Raw genomic sequence first — 22,016 nt, 5'->3', positions numbered from 1 at the left:
CATTCAAAGGAAGCGCTCCAAACCGATAGTGGGAGCTACCTCGGGGGTGGGAGGCAAAACTGGGGATGGGTCCAGGACATTTTGTTTTATCTTCTGTTATTTTGAGTTTTTATTACGGGAATACGAACATATTTTACCTGCTAAAAATAATTCCTTTGGAGAAAAAAATGGTTTTTCTTAATTCTTTTCCTAAGAACAGAGTGCGAGGCCTGGCACTGGATGCCCGAGGCTGGGTTCGTGTGGCCCAGCCAGCGATGGGTTCGGCAGGGGTCAGGCCAGGAGGGGACTGGGCCCGACAGACAGGTCTTGTGCAGTTTCCCAGCACAATGAGAGGAAGTTTTTTTGTTTGTTTTTTATTTTTTTTTAATGTTTATTTACTTTTGAGAGGGGGGGGGAGAGAGAGAGAGAGAGAGAGAGAGAGAGAGAGAGAGAGAGAAAGCGTGAGCGGGGAGGGGCAGATAGCGAGGGACACACAGAACCGGAAGCAGGGTCCAGGCCCTGAGCTGTCGGCACAGAGCCCGACGCGGGGCTCGAACTCACGTGAGATCGTGACCTGAGCCGAAGTCGGACGCTCAACTGACTGAGCCACCCAGGCGCCCCGAGAGGAAGTTTTAAAATAGATTGTAAATAAAAGTTTCAGAGCATACTGAAGAGGCCACAACTAAGGCTCCGTGATTTAAATCCTTCTGCAAAGAGCGGCTTTGCTCATTACCTACCCTGTGTAAACAACGCCCCAAATCGGAGGGAAGGGAAGCAAACAGATGGGCCGGGAAAGTCAGCGGGTGGCCGGTGCCCACGAACCCGACAGTGCAGGGAGCCTCCGCGGGTCTGCGCACCCCTTCCACGCCAGGAGCCCCTTTGGAGCAGCGGAGCGCCGCGGGGGGGATCGGGGCCCAGTGGGGATGCGGGTCAGGTGCCGGGGAGCTTCCCGGGGAGGCCGGACCGGAGGCTGAGGGACAGAGACACCGCTTAGTGCCCTGCTGTGGTTTTATGTGGTTTCCAGGGAAGGCCAGCGCCTTGAGAGCTCAGCGGCCGCGGTGCGCCTGCGGGAGTCAGCAGGGTTTGAGTCCCGCAGCGGCGCGTTATGTAGCTTGTAGCTGTGCTGCTCTCTGGGCTTTGTACACAGTGGTGACAACTTGTTTGGTGTCGTTCCACCCACCGCTGTAGCCGCGACGCTGTCTGCAGCTCCTTCGTCCCCACCGTGACCGCAGCAGTGCGCACACTCGCGCGCGCACTGAGCTGGCGGAGACGTGGCGGTGCTGCTGGTGAGCTTCCTGCTCACGCCTGCGTCCCCGGCTGTGCGGGCGGAGGAGGCCCCGGGGGCCGTTCCGGTGCTTGCTCACCTTCGCGCAGTTTTTAGTATCTGCCCTCGTTCGTGTTGACGGGAAACACCGGGTCTCTGGAGCGGGGACAGAGTTAATAACTGACTCACAACGACCACACCCGTTCCTGGCGCTCGATCCTTACCCCTGGGCCGTCGCAACGGCAGCCACGTCAGGTGTCGCCCTGCACGCACCGGGGTTGTGCTGTAGGTGAGGAGACCTGAAAACAGGAATCGGGGAGCTTATACGCACGCTGAGAGGGGACAGAGACCCTGGCTCTTTGAGCAAGTGTCCTTGGAGACAGAAGGGAGGACTCTGGGTTTTCCCTCCTACGCTTTGCAGTGTAGACAGATGTGTCCGGAGGGAGGGGGACACGACCGGCCCCTCCCCAGATACGCTCACTTCATCTCTGAGATGTGAGGACTGACCCCGGGAGGTGAATCTGTCCCAGAGTTTGCCCTGTCTGTTCCCTCGTGATTTAGCGGCCGAGTCCAAGACCGGGAGACTATGGGTCCAGGTTCTCCGGCTCGGTTTCCCGACGGTCCCGTGCCGCTAGTGTGAGTGCCAGACGGCTCCGCGTCCTTGCCGGAACTTGCCCGCCGGGCTTCTGACTTTCCTGCCCGTCTAGTGGATGTGGAATGACACTCTACAGTGGCTTTGCCCGTGAAGACGTTGCTGAGGGACCTGCTCACACCTGTGCCCACTTCAATTGGGTTGTCTTTTTTCTTGATTTGTAGAAGCTACAGATACCGGCTACTAATCCTGCGACGATTGTGTCGCACATACACTGACTCCGTTTGTGGCTTGTGTTTTCCGCTTGCTCTGTGGGGACTTGATGAACAGAAGCTCTTGACCTTAATGTCAACCAACTTGTCAGTCTTCTCACGATTTTCAGTGTTGATTCCTGACCTCATCACTATCCCGAGGTCAGGAATATTCTTCTTTTTGTCTTAAAATTGTTTTGCAGTTGATCTTTATGAATGGAATAAGGTGGGTGGCAAGCTGATTTTTCCTCTGTCTCCGATAACTGTGGGGCTGCTGTTACTCACGTGTGCTCTGTTTCCCATGTCCGTACCTCCCCCAATACTTGACTTTTGAAATTGAGGCTTGGTAATGGGTCTTTGTATCCGAAGTGCCGGATCTCCTTGCCTTATCTTGGCTGTGCTGAGCCTTGCTCTCTCATGTAAGATTTTACAGTAAGTTTGTAAATTCTCCAAAACGCCACTGACGTATTTTTGCAATTGTATTTTCGTCTGTAGACCCATGGGAGAATTGACATCCTTAGAATGTTGAGTTTTCCTATCCGTGAAATTGGTATTTCTCTCCATTTACTTAGGCTTCATTTTCTTTCAGTAAAATTTTATAACTCCCTTTTTTAGAAATTAGATTTATTTAATTAGATTTAATTTTAGAGCTTCCTTTCTGTAATCAGCTCTGGGACACTGGGGTCTGTGTCCCCTTCCCCTGGCCAGCAGGGTCCCCTCTGGGTCTGCCTCCAGGGGTCCTGGGAGAGTGGCCAGGAGGGAGGAGGAAGGTCCGGAGGAACTTCTCTCTCTTCACACGGGAAGGGGGCGGTGGAAGCAAGCAAACAAATGCCGAGGGTTCTGCTCGTGGGTGAACTGCTGGAGTGCGGCCACCTCCATTCGGTTCTGTGCAGGGGTTTTCTTCTGTCCGCTCGCTTGTTAAGCTTCTCTCTCTCCTTTACGCTTCAGAAGCCCGCGGGTCTGCGTGCGGGACCAGGTGTCGGCTGCGATGCGGTGGCCCAGTCCCGGCCTGGGTGTCGTCCGCAGCCTCCTGGGCTTAAAACTTACACTTCGGTCTTGTCACAAAGCCACGTGCTCCCTACCCACTCCCCCCAGATAAGGATTTGGAACAGCACACATGTGAGTTGTGCGAAGGGCTCGCCTCGTACGGGTGTGGAGGCTCCCTTGCTCTAGCAACGGACTGACGTTTGCCGCGTGCTCACCTCGGCTGTGGCCGCGCGTTCGAATGGCTGCTGGCTTCCCTTGCCCATCGGCCCTGGGCCCCCTGATGCTGGGCACTTAGGTGCCCGCATGACTCGTCTTCCTTGGCTCTTGCTCTTCTCCCAGCCCTGTGCTGGGCAGGAGGTGTTCAGAGGACAGAGGGCCCGGCTTCCTGGGCCACTTTGTGCCCCGGGGGCGGGGCTGGGGGGGAACCAGCAGCCTCGGAGGGGGCCCCAGGGCAGCCCCGCAGCCAGTGCAGTTAGCGGTGGCCTCTGAAAGGAGGGGCCTGGGGGCCACGGCCAAAGGCGGGGTGGCGAAGCGGGCGCCCAGAAGGGTCTGGACGGCAGGGACCAGGCCTCACCCGCTGCGTGGCATCCCCTGAAGGGTGCTGAGCAGGGGTACCGGGCAGGTGTCAGGGAGCACATAGCGCAGGGCGGGGAAGGGGGAGGACCCCAGAGGAGGCTGGCCACCCCACACTGGCCCTGGGGCCAGGGGGAGCAGTGGTCTGGAAAGAGATGGCCGGGCTCCGGATACGTTTTATAGATAGAATCAGCTTTTGCCTATTTTTTGAAAAAGAAATTTCTTAGACAAATTCTTCTCGAGAATGGGTCGTATTTGGTCACCTGCTAGCAGGGAACCAGCCCGGTGAGCAAACAGCAGGAGGCAGAAGGCCGGGCGGGTGTGGACAGTGTCGGAGGGCCAGGGCCTGGGGTGCCGGCCACCAGGCCGGGACGCACCCGGGTCTGAACGGGAGCCACAAGGCTCCCCCACCCCCACCCCAGCAGTGTCCCCGAGACCAGCATAGAGGCAGTGTGCACAGGTCACCCAGCCCTGTCAGGGGACGAGCGGATCTTCTGTGCAACTTGATTTCTCAGCGGGAGCTCCCGGCCGAACTCCAGCACGGTCCCCGGGGGAGGCCCGTGGCGGCTCGCACAGCTTCACCAGGGGACCGCTCAGGGTGACGGCTTTCCACCTGCCGTCCCCTGGGCTCCTCTCTGGGGGTGTGGGTGTCGTGGTCACCTCTCTGTGCTCCTGCACCCGTTGTCCCTTGTTACACTTAGCTGCTGTCCTGCTCCCCGCGCACAGCACCATCCGCTATGCGCACAGGAAGAGGGAGAGGTGCCTTTGCTGTGACAGCGTGCAGACAGACGGCTTCTCTAGCTCTTGGTGGGATGTTAGGGCTCGTGAGGTACTTGTATTACTTCTCCCGAGGACTCCGAGCGGCGGCTGCAGGTGCGACCCTCGGATGTCCCGCCCTTTCTCTTCACACCTGCCCTTTATGCTGTCCCTGAGACAGTCCCTCCCTCCCTCCCTCCCTCTCTCCTTCCTGTCCTCCTTCCTGCCCTCCCTCCTTCTCTCCATCTCCCTCCCCCTCCCTTCCCTCCCCCACTCCTGTCCTTCCCCTTCCCTCTTTTTCTCCGTCCCTTCCTCCTACCCCCACCGTCCCTCCTTCCCCCTCCTTCTCCCCCTCCCTCCCCTGTCCCTCTTTCCCTCTTTCTTCCTCCCTCCCTGTCTCTCCCTCACCCTCCCTCCCTCTCCGTCTCTCTCTCTCTCTCTCTCTCTCCTCCCCTTCTGCCCCGTTTGGCTGTTTCTGCCGCTGCTTCTTGGGTCAGTTCTTCCTGCTCCCCGTGGCCAACAGGCTGCCGGTTCCCGAGCTTACGCGCTCTATTTCGGACGACTTCGCTGAAGCATCCGTGCCAGTGCCGTGTGCGGCGTGGCCTTGCCCTGCCTGTCCCGCCGCCGCGTTCCAGCCTGGCCTCTGCTCCTGCCAGCCCGGCCTTCTCTTCTCCCTGGGAGTGAGGCCCTTTCTCAGCCTCCCAGCGGTCCTGACCCGCAGTCACCGTCCTCAGTGTAGCCTCCAGGGGCCTCTGGTTTCTTCCAGAGTGTAGCCCGCAGCCACGGGTAGCCTCTCAGGGGGACCTGTGGACCGGGAGCTGCTTGGAGCCCGAGACCTGTCGTGTGCTCCTCCCGGGCGCCCCGTGCTCCTGTGCCCGCGACCGTGCTGGAAACACTTGTGGAGAGCCCCGTGGCCACACGTCGTAGGCGAAATGAAGGCCGTTGCTATCGACACCTATGTGACTTTTTAATAAAAATGAAAGGATTCAAAATAAGGTGCTCGTTTCTCTGGTTCGGGCCTGAGTGATTGGGGGGCAGGGGTGAGAAGCCGGGTTCTGGGTGTCAGCACAGCACAGCGTGAGGGGAGCGGCCAGTGGCTGGAAGGAGCTGGGGGGGAGGCCGGGAGGGGAAGGAGGGAGAGCCAGGGCTCGGTGGCCTCAGGGCCGCTGCCCCCTCGGAGGTCACTGTGGCTGGAGGGCCCCTCGAGTCTGTGTCAGGAACATCGGGCGATGGCGGTCCCGGTGTTAGGCAGCCGAGTGGCCCGGGTGCAGGTGCAGTCCGGGGACGGGGGGGGGGGGGGAGCGAGGGCGTGTGTGGGGACGGCTTGGTGCCGAGACAGCCCCCAGAGCTGTACGAGGCGGTGTGGCGAGGCCACCTCCCTGCAGGACGGCCGAGGTTCTTGCGCAGGAGGGCAGAGGGGGTCAGGGCCTGCCTCCCAGTTTGCAGAAAACACGCTCACTTCCTCTGTGCCTGAAATTGGTCACTTTAGGGTTCCGAGTTCCCAGGACATCAGAGATTTCAGCTGTGAGGCTTTTTACATTTAAAACGGGAGGCCTTCTTTGTTGGACCCAGATCGCGTTTGGGGAAGTGACAATCCCATAATGACAGTGAATTAATTCTGGTCATTTCCCAGAGAAAGAACAAGACGTGTTAATGGCCTGTTGTCTCGTGCACCTGAGTTGGTCTGGTCTTTAGACACCAGCTGACCGTCTGGGATTCTTCGGTTTCCTCGGATGCCTGTGAAATTATGTAAAAGCATAACGTTTACATTAATAGTTACTTCTCTGGCCACACCCTTTATGTTTCCCCAGTTATTCGTCCGTGGTTCTTCATTTGCTCTTTTGGTGAGAGCCTTTGGGGGCCGGTCAGCCGGCACAACCTGCCTTGTGGTTTGCAGGCGTGAGCTGGGGCTTGTCTCCGGGCGCCGAGCTTCAGGGGCAGAGCAGACGCGTGGAGATCCTGGGGTGACTTTTATTTTCAACTTTGGGTTTTGGATCGGGGTCGTTCGTACAGAGCATGAGATTAACCCGGGACGACCCTCTCGTCTCCACCGCAGGGTGTCAGGCAGAACTCAGCCTCTCTTCCCGAGAAGGTAACGTGATGTACTTTTTCTTTGTGTTTAGGGCTCAAAGTTTGGGCGGGGAGTTGGACTCACTCAGACTTCTCAGCGCACTTCTGCTCGGAGATCATTTGGAAGATCCAAGAGATTTAGTATCACTCGCTCCCTTGATGACCTTGAGGTAATTGAATTTTAGTTATTTTCTTTCCCCGTCAGGTTTTTAAAAATGAACGTCGGTCGTGCAGATACACCTGCATCTTCCTGGAATCCCACCCTCACCCATTCCCCTCCCTCCTCCTCCTGCTGTCACCCTGATCTTCAAGTGTGGGGGGGCCTCTCCTGCACATCCGGACCTTCCCTACCCCCCCCCACCCCCCGCCCGTGTCTGCGGACCGTCTCCTGTCTCATCGCTGCCCCTCTTGCCCCACTGAGTCTGCGGACATCACCGTGCCTTGCGCGCTGCCTGCTGTGTGGCCAGCGCAGCTGTAAACGTGATAGACGTGAACTTGACTCGGCCTCGCGAGAATCACGAGGGAGGGCCTCTCATCGCCCCCCTCTAAAGACAGGGTATTGATCCACAGATACCGAGTTCTTTTCTTGTATCCATATCCCTTAAGAGATGAATAGACTTGGCTGTCAGAGCGGTTTTAGGGCTACAGAAAGGTGCAGAGCCCCCGAGCCCCCCCGCCCCGGGACCCCGGCTGCTCCCCGCTCACACCGGCGTGGCGCATGTCGGCCGACGGGCCGGGCGGACGTGTTCCTGTGAGGTTCACGGCTCGCGTGAGAGGCCGCTCTCCGTGCTCTCCGTTCTCAGGCTGTGGACAGGTGTGTGATGTCACTCCGCCTCCATCACAGTGTCACAGGCGGGGTTTCGCGGCCCCGAGAACCCCTGTGCTCCGCCTAGGCCGCCTCCCTTCTCCCTGGACCCGTGGCGGCCCCGACCCTTCTGCGGTTCACCGTGCGTTCGGCCTGGCAGTCTGCACAGGGGCCGTGGCACCGGCTGTCTTGTTCCGCCTCCCTTAAAACGCCGCCTGACCTGCAGGCTTTAGTCCCGTCGTGTCGTGCTGTGGCGTCTGTTGTGAGCGTCCTGGCCTCGCATCCGCCCCGCCGTGGACGGCCCCCCCTGGGCAGCTGGAAACCTGCGCACGGGGCCCCGTGGGCACATGCGGGAGGGAGGGCTTCCCAGGCATAGAATGCCGGTGATAGGCGTGGCCACGCGCCAGTCTCGGTGACCCTTCTCACGCAGGCTGGGGTCACCGGCGTGTGAGCCCGTCACCCCTCCTCTCCGCCCTTGGTGCTGGCGGGCTGGGAACTTTCTATTTCGGTGAAATGGTGTCTGGTCTTACCCGGCATTTCACTGATGGTGTGTGAGGCCGAGTGGTCGTGGGAGGCTCTTGGGCTGTTCGAGTTTTCTCCGTTTTGCATTAGCCTGTTCATATCCTTTTCTAGTTTCAGATTTTGTATGTACGTGTGTGTGTGTGTGTGTGTGTGTGTGTGTATGTTCTGGACACGAGTCCTCTGTCAGTGAATGTTTTGGAAAAATCTTTGTGGCTTATTCCCACCTTTGTTCAGGGTGTCATTCGTTACACGTATGTCTAATTCACCCTTTTTAAGTGTCCAGTTCAGCGCCATTAAGAGCAGTCACGGCGTCAGGGCACCTGTGACTCGTAGTTTCTGCTCAGGTCATGACCTCACCATTCGTTGGATCGAGCCCCATGTGAGACTCTGTGCTGACAGCATGGAGCCTGCTTGGGATTCTCTCTCTTTCCTTCTGCTCCTTCCAGCTCGCTCTCTCTCTCTCTCTCTCTCTCTCCCTCTCTCTCAAAAGAAATAAACATTAAAAAAAAGAGGGGCACCTGGGTGGCGCAGTCGGTTAAGCGTCCGACTTCAGCCAGGTCACGATCTCACGGTCCGTGAGTTCGAGCCCCGCGTCAGGCTCTGGGCTGATGGCTCAGAGCCTGGAGCCTGTTTCCCATTCTGTGTCTCCCTCTCTCTCTGCCCCTCCCCCGTTCATGCTCTGTCTCTCTCTGTCCCAAAAATAAATAAACTTTGAAAAAAAAATTAAAAAAAAAAAAAAAAAAAAAAGGACATTCACAGTGTTGTGTGGCCGTGCCCACCCTCCGTCCCCAGCACTGAACCTCTGTGCCCATGAAACACTGGCTCCCCACCCCCTCCCTTGGTCTCTGGAGCCCCACACTTTCCGTCTCTAGTGTTTCAGGACACTGGGTCCTTGTGAAAATGGAATCACATGGGCTCTCTGCTTCCGGGTCTGGCGTGTTTCACTGAGCATAACGTCCTCCAGGCTTGTCCACCGCATGGCAGGCGTCAAGATGTCCTTCCTTTTTATCCACGTGATCCGTTGTGTGGACATCGCACGTTGTGTTTATCCACCCCTCTGACGACGCGCACTTAGGTTTCTCCTACCATTTGGCGCTGTGAACACGGTTATGCAAATATCTGTTTGGTTCTAGCTTAAAAATTAATTCTAAATAAGATAAGTTTTTACAGACTGATTGACAATAAACTGGAACTAACAGGCCTTGGTTGATTGTTGCTTCAAGTAGTAGGTTCGTTTGTGTTTTGATGTGAAACCGGGATGCTTGAATGTTAGAGGCGGAAGGGGTCTTTGAAGCCGCCCTGTCTTCTAGGCTGGATGTGGGAGGGTCGTCAGAGGCTGGGGGTGGGTCACAGAGGCAGGAGGGGGGCACAGGCTGGAGGCTGGAGCTGGGCGGGGGGGGGCACCTCGCCCATGGTGTCGTGGTAACTGGGGGGCAGTGCAGGCCAGCAGGCCGCATTTGGTCAGCAGCGGTCAGAAGTGGCTCCGGTGTGGCCCCTCGCTGGGTGGAAGGAGAGAGGTGAGTGTGCCCAGTGCGGGGGCCCTCGGAGCTGTGTGGCTCCCAGGGAAGGGGGGTCTCGACGAAGCCCACGTTCTCGGGTCAGCCTGTTGGCCAGCCGTTGGCTGCATTTTTCTGGGAGAAGGCTCGTGGGAGGGGTCTGAGCCTCCCAGGGGTGAGAAGTGGCCCTAGCCCGGCTCGCGGTGGCAGCCCGCGGTCAGACCTCCAGGCTCCGTGGTTTCCGCTCACTTCTCCTCACCCAAGAGAGAGCGCTGGGCCCTCCTGCCGCCCACCGCCCGCATGTGCACCAGTGTCTGCGCCCTTGATCGAGGGCAGCAGGCAGCTCAGTCTTTGATCTCTGACCTTCAGATCAGCTCCGCGAGGAGATCGTCATGGTCTCTGTCTTACAGGTCAGGAAACTGAGCCGAAAGGAGTTTCAACAGCATCTTCTAGGCCACGCTAGGCTGCAAAGCTGTGGTCTTTCTACCACGTATGGGACCTCTCGCTTTTGTTAAAATGGTACATTTGGAGACATAGGAGTGAATCTTTGCTAAGTTTGTTTTTTTTTTGTTTTTTTTTTTTTTGTTTTTTTGCCTAAAGGGTTCAAAACGTACAAGCTGCAAATACGTTTCTTGAACACTCATCGCTGGTAAGCCTGTTTCTAAGGGAAGCTTGTTGAACACACTGTCTCTCTGTACTTCTCTTTGTTACTCTTTAGTGGGTGTCCTCGGCAGCCTGGGAGACCGTCCCCGACCTCTTGGTCCTCGCACCCTCGGACGGTCCCCTCCCCAGAGGCACCGGCTTTCACGTCAGCCTTCAGGTGGTGCCTGATCATCCTGGGCCTCTCAGAACATTCTCTCCTCATTGCACCCCGCCAGGGGCCCCTGCCCCCCGGCCACCAGCAGCCCCGCTCCTCTGCGTAAGTCCTGTCTCGAGTCCTCATCCGGGACATCAGCAGCTCGGATTGGGTCCCCCAGAGGGAGACTCAGATGGAGAGCTCTGCAGGCCTGGGGACCCACATCAACTGGGGTGATGAAACAGTACGTGTGTGTGAGTCAGTCCAAATGAGTGGCGACTGCATAAAACAAGAATAACTGTTTTGTTTTTTTGTTTGGTTTAAAAATGTGTACAAGTAAATCACAGCGTGGCCACTAGTGTGAGCGCTGGGAGGTGAGTGGATTGCAAGCTCCAGGTGATGTCAGTGCTTAGGCAGAGGGTGAAGGTGTGGCTCGTCCTTGATTTTCATAAGGTGAGAACGCAGGCTGTCATCTCCAGGGTAGCCTGAGACAGTAAAATAAAGAGCGCTTTTAGATTGCAGGGAAGAGAAATGGAATTTTAAAAACCAGTCAACTCAGCAGACAGTAGAAATTGGAGAGACGGGACGGTAGGAGGGTGGAGAGCTGGGGGCTGTCCACGGAGGCAGCACTGAGTAGAGCTGTGGGGTGAAGTCCCCACATGTCAGTAGGAACATCGATTTCATTTTTTTTTACATTTATTTATTTTGAGAGACACAGAGACAGCACGAGGGGGGAAGGGGCAGAGAGGGAGGGAAAGAGAGAGAATCCCAAACAGACCCCACACTGTCGGCACAGAGCCCGACGCGGGGCCTGAACCCACAAAACCGCGAGATCGTGACCTGAGCCAAAACCAGGAGTCGAACTCTTAACCAGCTGAGCCACCCACATGCCCCAAGAACATCGCTTTTATTTTTTATTAAAAAAAATTTTTTTTAATCTTTATTTATTTTTGAGAGAGAGATAGAGTGAGAGCAGGGGAGGAACAGAGAGAGAGGGAGACACAGAATCGGAAGCAGGCTCCAGGCTCCGAGCTGTCAGCACAGAGCCCGACGCGGGGCTCGAACTCACAGACCATGAGATCATGACCTGAGCTGAAGTTGGACGTTCAACTCACTGAGTCACCCAGGCACCCCAAGAACACCGATTTTAAATGAATCAGATACACCAGTTAAAAAGAAAAGATTGTCAGACTGCACATAAAATCTGATTATTTTCTTTACTAGAGACACATCCAAAAGTTAAGGACACAGAAAGCAAACAAAAAACTGGAAAAGCACACACTGAGCAGTACTAATCAGAACAGTGGCAGTCGCTTTAACGCCAGCGGGGGCTTTCGGGCAAAAAGCGTCCCTAGAGCTAAAAAGGGAGACTTCAGAATCGTAAGAGGCAGTGAGAAGTTCTCATCCTGAAGTTTGTATGCATTCAGTAACATGGTCTCAACATACCTAAAGCAAAAATGGGTAGAAGCAGGAGAAGAAGTGGGCTAATTGACACGGTGGGAGGTTTTTTTACACCCCCTGCCTCGCAACTGGCGGCTGGAGCAGGAGAACAAAGTCTGGAAGAGAGAGGATCTGAGCAGCATGACTCCCAACTTGGCCTCCCGGACGGACGTGCGGCACTGCACCCGAAGGCCCGCTCTCTGCCCCTCCTGGACCGTTTGAACGTTGAGCGCGTGCTGGGCCATAAAGCCGGCCTGCGTAGGTGCGGAGGACTCTCCAACAGTGTGTCCTGTGCCACAGCCAGCGTACTAGAAACCGGCGGCGAGCGGGTGGTGCCCGTACACGTGGGAGTACGCGACCCGTCGCTCCAAGGAGAGTCACTGTGGGGGTCGGGAGTGACGCTGCGGGCCTCCCCTCTGACCCGTGGCGTGCGGGTACGGGGTGCCCACGGCGACGTTTGTGGTGTCACGATGCCCGTACGAGAAGGGAAGGGAAGTGGAAAGTCGTCTGGAGGTGAGAAGAAGAGCTGTAAAAATGACACGCGGGAAGGGGAAGCTGGCAGAAATGAGGGTAGAAGCAGAAGTCGGTGGCACAGAAATCAACAGACTAAACGGGCAGAGGAATACACGAAGAGGGGTTACTTCCCAGCTCAATTTATGAGGCCCCCGAACCTTGACCCCCAAACCTGATGCGGACTGAGAGGAGAAGAGAGGAGAGGAGAGGGGAGGAGGGGGAGGAGAGGGGAGGAGGGGGAGGGGGAGGAGAGGGGAGGAGGGGGAGGGGAGGAGAAGGGAGGAGGGGGAAGGGAGGAGGGGAGGAGGGAGAGGGGAGGAGGGGGAGGGGAGGAGAGGGGAGGGGAGGAGAGGGGAGGAGGGGGAGGAGAAGGGAGGAGGGGAGGAGGGGGAGGGGAGGAGGGGGAGGGGAGGAGAAGGGAGGAGGGAGAGGGGAGGAGGGGGAGGGGAGGAGAAGGGAGGAGGGGGAAGGGAGGAGGGGGAGGGGAGGAGAGGGGCCGGCTGCCCACAGGTGAGCACAGGTGGAAGCACTTAACATCACGACGTAAGTGCAGGTTCATGTTTATTCCAAGGACAGGATATTTTTTTAACACTTGAAAATCAATATAATTTAGCACAGTAACAGAGTAAAGTAGAAAAATGATATATCCTCTCAACAGAAGCAGGGAAAGCATTTGGTAAAAGTCGGCATCCGTTCATGGGAAAAACAAAAACAAAGCAAAACAAAACTTAACAAAATAGGAATTACAGGGAACTTCCTTAATCTGATGAGGTGATAAAAAGTCCCCATAGCGGGCAGCTTACTTGAGCTTTCCCCTTGAGATCAAAGCAAGAGAAAGATGGATGCTGTTACCATTTGTGTTCAAATGTTTCTTGCCAGTCTGAGTTTACTAAGAGAGTAAAAACAATCGATATTTAACAACCACAAAGGAAGGACGAAAATGTCCTCAGGGGCGGCTGGGTGGCTCGGTCAGCCAAGTGTCCGCCTCTCGATTTTGGCTCAGGTCATGATCTCACCATTTCCTGGGTTCGAGTCCCACATCGGGCTCTGCTGACGGTGCGGAGCCTGCTTGGGATTCTCTCTCTCTCCCTCTCTCTCTGCCCCCAGCCCCCGCTCATGCTGTCTCTGTTTCTCTCAAAATAAATAAACTTAAAGAAGTTTTTTTAGAGAAAATGTTCTCACATGGTATGGTATCATAGGAAATCTAAAAGAATCTAGAGGTTAATTATTAAAATTAATGAATACCCAGCAAGGTTGCTGGGTATAGTCAGTATACAATAATCAGTTGTGGGTATGGTTAGAAAATAGCATATAGATTCAGTGCAATTTTTCAAGTTTATTTACTTATTTTGGAGAGAGACGGAGCTGCCGTGAGTGGGGGAGGGACGGAGAGAGGGCGAGAGAGAGAATCCTAAGCAGGGTCTGTGCTGTCAGCACAGAGCCTGACGAGGGGCTCAAACCCACGAAACTGAGATCAGGACCGGAGCCAGAACAGAGTCGGACGCTCACCCGACTGAGCCCCCAGGCGCCCCGTAGCAGCCCGGATATTCTTGAAGGACAATAGGTAGGAGGAGGTCCGCCATTCGCCATCGAAATGTGTTATAGTGGAAGCAACTCCAAACAGGATCCGTGTTGGCCCTCCTCCGTAGGAGGAGGGTGTGCACAGAGGTAGACCCCGTGCCCGTGGACGTGGGCTGTGTGCAGCGCAGGGCCGAGTGTGGTCTTTTCAGTGGTGCTGGAATAAGAGATCCACGCGGGAAAAAGAAAGAAAGAAAGAAGGTCCTCGTGCCCTACCAACACAGCTCAATCCAGCTATAACGTGGAGGGCAGCACAAGATCATTACCTGAGGGCAGTGCGGGCTCACGGCCTCATGGTGTTGGGGCGTGAGCCATAGAGGCCAAGGCTGATGCTGAGACCCGGAGAATGTCAGGGCCCTTCTTGCGTGCAGATACACCACTGCTAGATTATGGGGGAGGGGGGTGGGGGGAGGCCCCACCAGAAGAGTGGGCAGGAGATTCAGGCGGGTGTTTTACCAGACCATGGCACGTCACACGGGAGAAGGTTTCCAGCCCTGTTCATCATCAGGGAGGTGCAGTTACGGCCGTGGTGAGGTCAACACCCCGGGAGGGCTGCAGTGAGGACTGACGTGTCAGCAGGAACCGGGCCGGGGCTGTGCAGGTGAGCCCTCGAGAGGAGGCTGGACAGGAGCCGGGGCGCGGGGAGGCAGGGGCGGGGGGGCCTGTCCTCCGAGCGGGGAGAGGAGCTACTGACAGATGGCGGGAAGGGGCAAGGTCCTGGTGGGGGGGGGGGGCGGTCAGGGAGTGAGTCAGGCTATAGGAATGTCAGAGGGGAGTCTTGTATGTTTTTGAAAAGGTGCCCATTTTAGTCTTGACCATGGCGGACGGTCACCGAGGAGGCAGTGGCCTGAGAGGCGGGCCAGGGAGAAAACAGCCAGCGCTGTTGGCCCAGTGTGGACAGCGGGGATGTCTCTGCCCTCTAGGTGTTTAGGCAGGTGTTTAGGTTTTTAGGATGTGGACCGACGGTGTTGGCGTTTGTGAGACAGTCCCAAGATGCAGAGGCCCTGAGCTGAGCACGCGCAGGTTTAAAGGGGAGCTGTGCCCCGAGACCGGCGTGGGAGACCAGAGTCAGCTTCTGGGGGGTCCTCCGTCCAGCGTCACCATTGTAGGCTGTTGGCCACGGGGAACAAGAAAGAATTTGCTGTCTGTGCGTGGGGCTGGGCTGATCCGCCACGGTCCTGCTCGCAGAGAGGGTCGAGCCGTGAGGGGTTGTGGGTGTGCTGGGTCTGCAGGAGCTCCTTCTGCGGCTGGGCGGGGGCTTCTCTCCTCAGCTGTCTGGATCGGTGACCAAGGAAGTCTTATATGGCACAGAATGTGCAAGGCTGCGTGTGTGACAGGGGGTGAGTGTGTGGGGTCCGCAGAGCGTGTGGGGAAGGTGCTCGTCCAGCACGGCGGTGACAGTTGTCGTGGTGGGGATTGGACATGGCCCGCGAGCCCCCAGGGCACAGGTCAGCGGAGAAAGGTGGCTCTGGGACCGTCGGTTCCTGTGATTTGGTGCAGGCATGGCAGGAAGGCTCCTGGACTGAGCTGCTTGGCCAGGGCCCAGGGAGGGGCTCGAGGGTCAGTAGGGTGAAGAAGAAGGACTTGGGGGCACCCGGTGTGAGGCACGTGGTACTGGGACATCCTGGAAGGAGGCATGGTGGCCGCGGCACATTGGTGGCAAGGTGATGGCCGTGGGGGAGCTGGAATAGGTTTGTGGGCCAGAGATGGGCCCCTCTCAGGAGGGAATGTTCACAGTCCCTCAACGCGTGGGGCCCGCACACGGAGGTCTGGAGGCACGCACAGCTGCCTGGGGACAGAAGGGAGGGAGGGAGGGCCAGCCTGAGACTTGGGTGTTATTCTAAGTGTGGCGGAAGCTTCTGGCGAAACCCACAACAGGGAGCTGAGGGAGAGAGGGGCGTGGCGTGTGGCAGGGCAGGAGGGACGGGCCCAGCCTTGCTCCAGCTCTCAGCAGCTCCGGGGGCTTCAGGAGGAAGCCCCTAAGTGTCTGAGTGACAGGAGAACACGGGGGTGGGACCCTGCAGGAGCCCTGGGAGCTGGGGCACAGGAGAGGGGAGGGATCTGGGCCGGGCAGAAAGGCCGGGGTGAGGGCCGGAGTCGGCACCCCGTGGCCCTCAGGCCATAGGCTTGTTCTGTGAGTAAAGCTTTATTGGGGACAGTGGCAGAGTTGGGTGGTGCAGACAGTGACCCACAGACTGGATGTTTATTCTCGAGCAAGCTGGCTGCACCCTAGGGACAGCACGGTGCCCAAGCTCGCTGTGGCCCCGGGAGGGGAGGGGACCTGGCTGCTCTGTAGACTGTGGGGTCCTTCAGTTCGTGGCCTTTGTAGACGGGCCCCCTGCTGAGAGCCAGGCCCACCTGCCCTGCTGCCCCTGGGGCCTCTCTGGCTGGAGCCAGAGCCCCCCGGGGAGCTCCCCGCCGCTCCTTCTGGCTCTCACAACACCCCGGCCCCACTGCACTCCCCCGGGAGCACTGTGCTGGGGGGAAGGCGGCTGGCTGGCAGAGGGCCCAGCTGTGGTTGGCAGGGACTGGCAGTTCAGGGCCTGGACAGCAGGGGGCGCCGAGGCCATGCATTTTCCTCCCAACTTGTCCAGACTTCTCCGTGGGGGGTGGGGGGTGGGGGGTGGGGGGTGGGAGCGGCCCCTGCATCTGAGGCTGGGCTGCTGTCTGCGCTCATCTCCCTCTGCCACGCTTGAACCTGTAGAGGAGTGCGTGTGTTCCCTCTGGGTCCAGCTGTGCCCGGGATGGGTGGAAGACCAGGGAAGGCATGACGGGTCCGGGGCATTTAGGAGACGATGCCCCTTGCCCTCCCGAGACTGGCTTGGGGCTGCGGCAGGAACCAGTGAGAGGCACCTGGGGAGGCGCCGGCCGCTGCAAGGGGATCCAGGATACGGGAGGAGCTCTTTGGTGGGCCCCTTCACCAGAATTTTCTAGGTGGCCGGGTCTAGAGAACGAGGCTCCTCTCTGCCTGGCTTGCCGGTGTTCCCCCGGGATGCCCGCTGCTTCCCCCCCATCTGTGTGCTCTGGTCAGACCCTCCCCGGACATGCTCCCTGAGCTGCCCCGACCCAGCCCCCCACGGGACCTCTGCTGCCATCCCCGAGTGCTTGCACTGCGTTCTCAGCTCAGGACAGACCCCCGGGCAGGCTCGGGGCAGAGGGCACAAAGGCCCTCTGGGCTCCCTCCAGCCCGGTGACGCGCCTGTAGCTGCTTGCTACCTGCTTCCTGTTGTCTGGCTTCCTGGGCCAGAGCACCCCCCCCCCCCCACGGCCCCCAGCTCTCCCGCTGGGGTGGACCGGTGCCGGCAGCTCATGTGGCCGGGCGGGCCTGGGGTTGGGGGCCAAGGACGGCTCCGACCTCAGCTGGCCCTCTCCCCACTGCCTCTGGGCAGCTCCCTGTCCTGCCGAGCCCAAGCCCGTGCAGTGCCAGGCCACGCCGCCACTGCCACCCGGCGTTTCCCGTCGTGCCCAGACCCACACTTGGTCTTATTAGGGGCTAGTCCCCAGTTGGCCGTGAGTCAGCACGCTCGTCGGAATAGGGAGGATGCGATGGCGGGCGTGTTTGGCGCACTGCGGGAGCCTTTGGACACTTTGACAGCCAGGGAACCCCTCCTTTCCCCCGGAGGTGAGCCGGGCTCTGGGGGCCGAGGGCACCGTGCAGCACGGGCGGGGGTTGTCCCCAGACTGCTGCCCCCGTCCCCTCCCTCTCCTTGCCCTGCGGACGGCAGGGAAGGGCAGGGTGACAGCAAACGGGGAGACACAGAAGGCCCCAAAGGGACACAAGAGAGCGCGTGCCGTGTGGAGCCGGATGGCGGCGGGCGGCTGTGTGGGCCACCCGCGACAGCCACATGCACGAGGTGGGGGTCAGCTTCCTCTGGTGGGGTATGGGCGCTTCCATCTGAGGCGGTTAGAGTGAGAACAGGTCCGGCACCCGAGCGGCGACGTGCACGACTCGGCGCCCGGGTGCTGGGTTTCGGGATCTGCCGCGTGCCCTGGGGTATTGCCTACCAGTCCCGCAGTCCGGCTCCGGTCTCCGGTGGTCACTGGTGGTCACTGGTGGTCGTCCCGGGTCTGGCAGGCCTTCCGGGCCAGGGTGCTGCTGGCCTGCACTCTGGCCTGGAGGCCACTGTCCTCTCCCCAAACCTACAAGTAGTTTAGGCCCCTGGGAGATCAGTGAGGACAATAACCTGGTCACAGAGTCACCGGCTGGCCTGGCCACCTATGAAAACCTTCCAGTGTGTTTTCTCTGCAAGTGTGTGTGCATGGGTGCGTGTGTGCACATGTACGGGTGCACGTGTCTGGGTGCGTGTGTGCATGCGTCTGTGTGTGCACACGTATGGGGTGTGAGTGTGCGTGTTGGAGGGTGACATCAGGACATGCGTGTCCGGCTTGGGGGGGTGGCGTGTGGCCTGTACCCACTGGGCCGGGCCAGATCCTGTCTCAGCCTTGCCAGCCTGCGGTTTGCACCACACGGTGCCCTGGGTGCGGCTTCTTCTCTCTTCCCGGCCGCCAGGGGAAGGAGGTGGGCTTGCTGGCCTTGTCTGCCAGACTTGATTTATGCCCAGGAAAGGCGACTCATCCGTGTGCCCGCGGGGCCTGTTTGCAGGCCACGGCCCCCGCTTTCCCTCACACTGGCTGGCTGGCCTGTTTGGGAAAGACGATGAGTCCTGCTCTTACGGCCCGGAGAACAGGTGGAGTGAGCAGGCCGTGGCACTTGGACATGAGGCCCCTCCAGGCTTGGCGGGGCAACCGCGGGAGCCCAGGAAACCCTGGGTGGGGGGGTTGGAGGAAGCTCTCTCTGCCGAGGCTCATCCCCCGCCCCGCCCCGCCCCATGCAGCAGGGGGGGAGGTGGGGCAGCCCGGGGCGCCCCTGCCCACCTCCTGGGGGCCCGGGCTGAAGGCCGCTGCTCCCGTCCCCCCCTCTCACTGGGACCCCCTTCCCTGTAGTCCTGGGTGGTGCTGTCTCCCTCGCGGGCCCCGGCGGCTCCTGTGCGCCGGGCCAGGCGCTTCCTGCACTCGGTGGTGGTGTGGACGGCCTTGGAGGCTTCTGTCCCTTCCTAGCCCTGTGCTGTCGGTTCCTACTTTTATTGTGTGTGGATCTCTAGAGAAAAGCAGTCTGAAGAAGCTTGGGCTGATGCCCATGGTCTGTAAGATTTTCACCTTTCGGGCAGGCCTTGTACAGTCGTGCATGAAACACAGAGTCACGTGCTCCGTGTTATGGATTCTCTGTACTGAACACTCACGCAGGGAATGCTCCCGTCTCTCCCACGGAAAAGCAAAAGTAAGGATGGGCTCCGCATGGTCAGTGTGGCCGGCTGATGGCCTGACCCCAAACCTGAGGGCCAGCATCCCAGCCTCTTGGCCCTTTGGGCATCGTGTTTGCTTCCTGAGGTCGGCTCCGATCTGACGGTCCAGGGTGAGCTGAGTGCTGGAGCCCGTGCACGTGAGACCCTACCTCCAGGGCTGTAGAGTTTTGGCAGCGAAGAAGCACTTTGTGGTGAGCACTTTACCGTGGAGTCTCCCGAACGTTGACGGGTAATTTTGCAGTGGTACCTAGGTTCTAGAACCCGTTTCTTGTTTCTTTTCTGCCCCCTGTGCGTACGAGGACCTGCCGCGGTTCCCTCGCTTTGAGGTTGTGTCAGGCGTCTGAAGGCAGACGAGGCAGACACGGCACAGCGATAGCTGCCTGAGACGGGTTTTAGGAACGCGGCCGATTCCTCAGGTTGGCACCACACAGACTCGTGCATATGGAGGCTTATAATAGAACCGTCGGCAACTGTAATTAAGGCTGTGAACTGCGCCACGCTGCTAAAAAAACAAATTCTCTGCAGCTGTTGGACTGACTGAGAATTACCCCTATCAGCTCAAGTTTGATTCTTCTGATTTGGTAGAGGAAATACTTTAAAAGTGATCTCACAGCGTGACTTATGTAAACGGCCTTTTTTTTTTTTTTTTTTTTAATCTGAGACAATTGAGATGGAGTCTGGATCCCTGGCAAACCACAGCTTCCTGGGGTGTCGTGTTGCCATGGGTTACAAAGAGAGCCAAGTGGAACTTCATCTGAAATGTCTTTAAACTTCCCTGGCATGCACAGGCATGCTACTGTGTCGAATGGTGTAGTTTAGATCTGCGTGCCTGGTGTGGGGCAGAAATCTTCTCGTCGGAAGATGAATTTGGGCAAAGCGTTGTCAAAGGAAACACACATTTCAAGCGATCGGCAGGTAAGTTTCTTGTCATTTGGCAGAATTTTTCTAAGACAACTTGGCATCTCAGTTACTGCTCTGTTTCCAGACTGTTCAGCAAATGGTCGGTTTTCAGTGTAAACTTTGAAAGCTCTTCTCGTGCCTCCATCGTGGAGCTAAATGTGAGTCCTGTGGCGGCGAATGCCCGGCTCTGGGACCACAGGACAACCCGGAGCGAGGCTGGGCGGTGGGTCGGTCGCGGGGGGTCCAGCTCAGCCCCCGGGGCACCCCGGCTGCTCGCGCTGTAAGTCAGCCCCACAGAGAGCACCAGTGGTCTCGTCCTTCCCGCGGTAATCCTAACAGCTTTTAAAGAGGAGCGAGGGAGCTAATTTGGGGGAAGTATTAAGTTTCAACCGGATTATCCAAATGTGTCGTCGTCTTTAAATTACTGTTTTGTATCTGATATTTTAAAATGTAACGAACTGATTTTGCTTCATACGTGTACGTGGGGAACCACTGGTAATCCTATTGAATGATTGATTATTATCTGAGCTTATAAAGTTGAACTTACTAGAAAACTTTTTCAAAAAAGGTTTGGGGAGCCAGGCAAGAGGAGGGTTTGAGATTTAAAAAAAGAATAATTTTATTTTGCTCTTGTGGCTGTGCTGTGTTGATGTAAATGTCACTAATTGCAGGGTACCAGTTTTAAATTCGTTCTTTTCTGAGGGCTGTTTCATTTTGCAGTTTTCGTGATATCTAAGTAGAACCTCAGGGCGGCGGCTGCAGGCGAGCCGGTTCAGAGGTGACCGGTTTGGGGGTGAAATGGAGGGAAAGGGGGCTTCATCCTCCCTTTTAAATGGAAGATAGAAATAGGTCAGCTGGGTCGGTCAAGGAGGAACCTTACGCAGTCAGTGCACGTTTTCATCTATTTTAAAAACACGCAGCGTGCGGTCTGAAAAGCCCAGGCACTACTAAAGCTCACCGGAGGGGGGGGGGGAGGTGGCTTTGATGTTTACGGGCGTGCCTGCCGCGTGGCCGCCCCCGGCTGTCCTGGTGCAGAAACGCCGATGTGTTCCTAGGACCCTGTGCCTCGTCCTTGATGGAAAAGTGCATTCGGGGTATACCGTGTCCTTAATGGACCGATTAACCAGTTAGTTATTTGCACATACCCATGCACCACACTCTCATCTCAGTGATCTATAGAGGCAAGTTTTAGGAAATGGTGGTTTTTATGCCGGGTGAGAAAAAAGGTCTCTAAAAAGCTGCCTCTACTTGCCTGTATAAATGATTTGGCTCCCTTTTGAAATTTTTGCAAGTGCTCAAACTGGCAAATAAGTTGTTCGCATGAGTGTGTTAAAATCTGGGCGTGCGGGTTGTATTTTAAGCAACAGAAAATGCGCAGCTCTCTCCTCCCCGGGGCCGAGGGTGGTATCAGAAGGTGGTGGGCGAGTGGTGGGGGCACCGCAGCTCTTTCTGGCTCAGAGTGGGCCCGTGGGGAAGAGGGCAGAAAGAGGGCCACTGCGAGGGGGCGGTCCTGCAGCCACGCGGTGTGAAGGGGGTAAACTCGGGGGCACCGTGTGGGAAGGCTGGCTCCACACCTCACCAGCTCTGCTGTCTTAGCGCCTCTAATTGCTGGTCTGTAAGCGGGGTGCCCGGGGAGGCCAGCCTCCATCCACAGCGCACGTGGGCTCCGTGAACGCGTGCCTCTCGTGAGCGCCTTTTATCCGGAGGCGGAGCGCTATTTCCCACGGCCGTTGGAGCACAAAGGAGAGCCGGTGGGCGCTGACCCTGAAAAAGTGTGAGGCTCCCACCGGCCGGATGAGCAGATCACAGTTTTCCCGTCGTTTACGAAGCGAAGTTCAGCATAAGTAGACTTTGCACGTGTGGGTATGCGCCTCTGTCAGAACAAAGCGAGCCATCAGCCCCGACCACGTCGGGGTGGGCGTGAGCGGTGGGTGCTGGTGAGGTGCGGTGGGGGGAGACACGGAGACCCACAGCCTAGAAGGAACGCAAACTGTCACAAGAAGAAAGCTTCGACAAGCTTCCCGCGTGGACCCGTCACCCCACCGCCGCTGTGGCCCTTCTCGGGGCCGGGCCGCCCGGGAGGAGTGACGGGATCCGTGCCCGGCCCCGCCAGGCTTCCACGCCGATGGGCAGGGCTGCGCGGGAGGTTAGTCACCCTTGCGGCTCGTCCTCCCTGCCCGCTCATAAAGTA

General features: G+C 57.8%; 1 protein-coding gene across 1 annotated transcript in view; it reads left to right on the top strand.

Moving 5' to 3' along the window:
• The window catches only part of LOC124522610 (regulator of G-protein signaling 12-like), a 78,771-nt gene that overhangs the window by 8,005 nt on the left and 48,750 nt on the right, over window positions 1-22,016 (top strand). The window contains exon 2 of the mRNA XM_047094153.1: window positions 6,526-6,642. Within this exon, the coding sequence (XP_046950109.1) occupies window positions 6,526-6,642 (117 nt within the window). The remainder of the gene's footprint in view (window positions 1-6,525; window positions 6,643-22,016) is intronic.

This window comes from Lynx rufus, unplaced genomic scaffold (genome assembly GCF_022079265.1).
Source record: "Lynx rufus isolate CCGP_SWC_20201006 ecotype Redwood Valley unplaced genomic scaffold, mLynRuf1.p SCAF_38, whole genome shotgun sequence".
Lineage (NCBI taxonomy): Eukaryota > Metazoa > Chordata > Mammalia > Carnivora > Felidae > Lynx > Lynx rufus.
The sequence above is the reverse complement of the archived record's forward strand: the minus strand, read 5'-3'. Positions and strand labels throughout refer to the sequence as shown.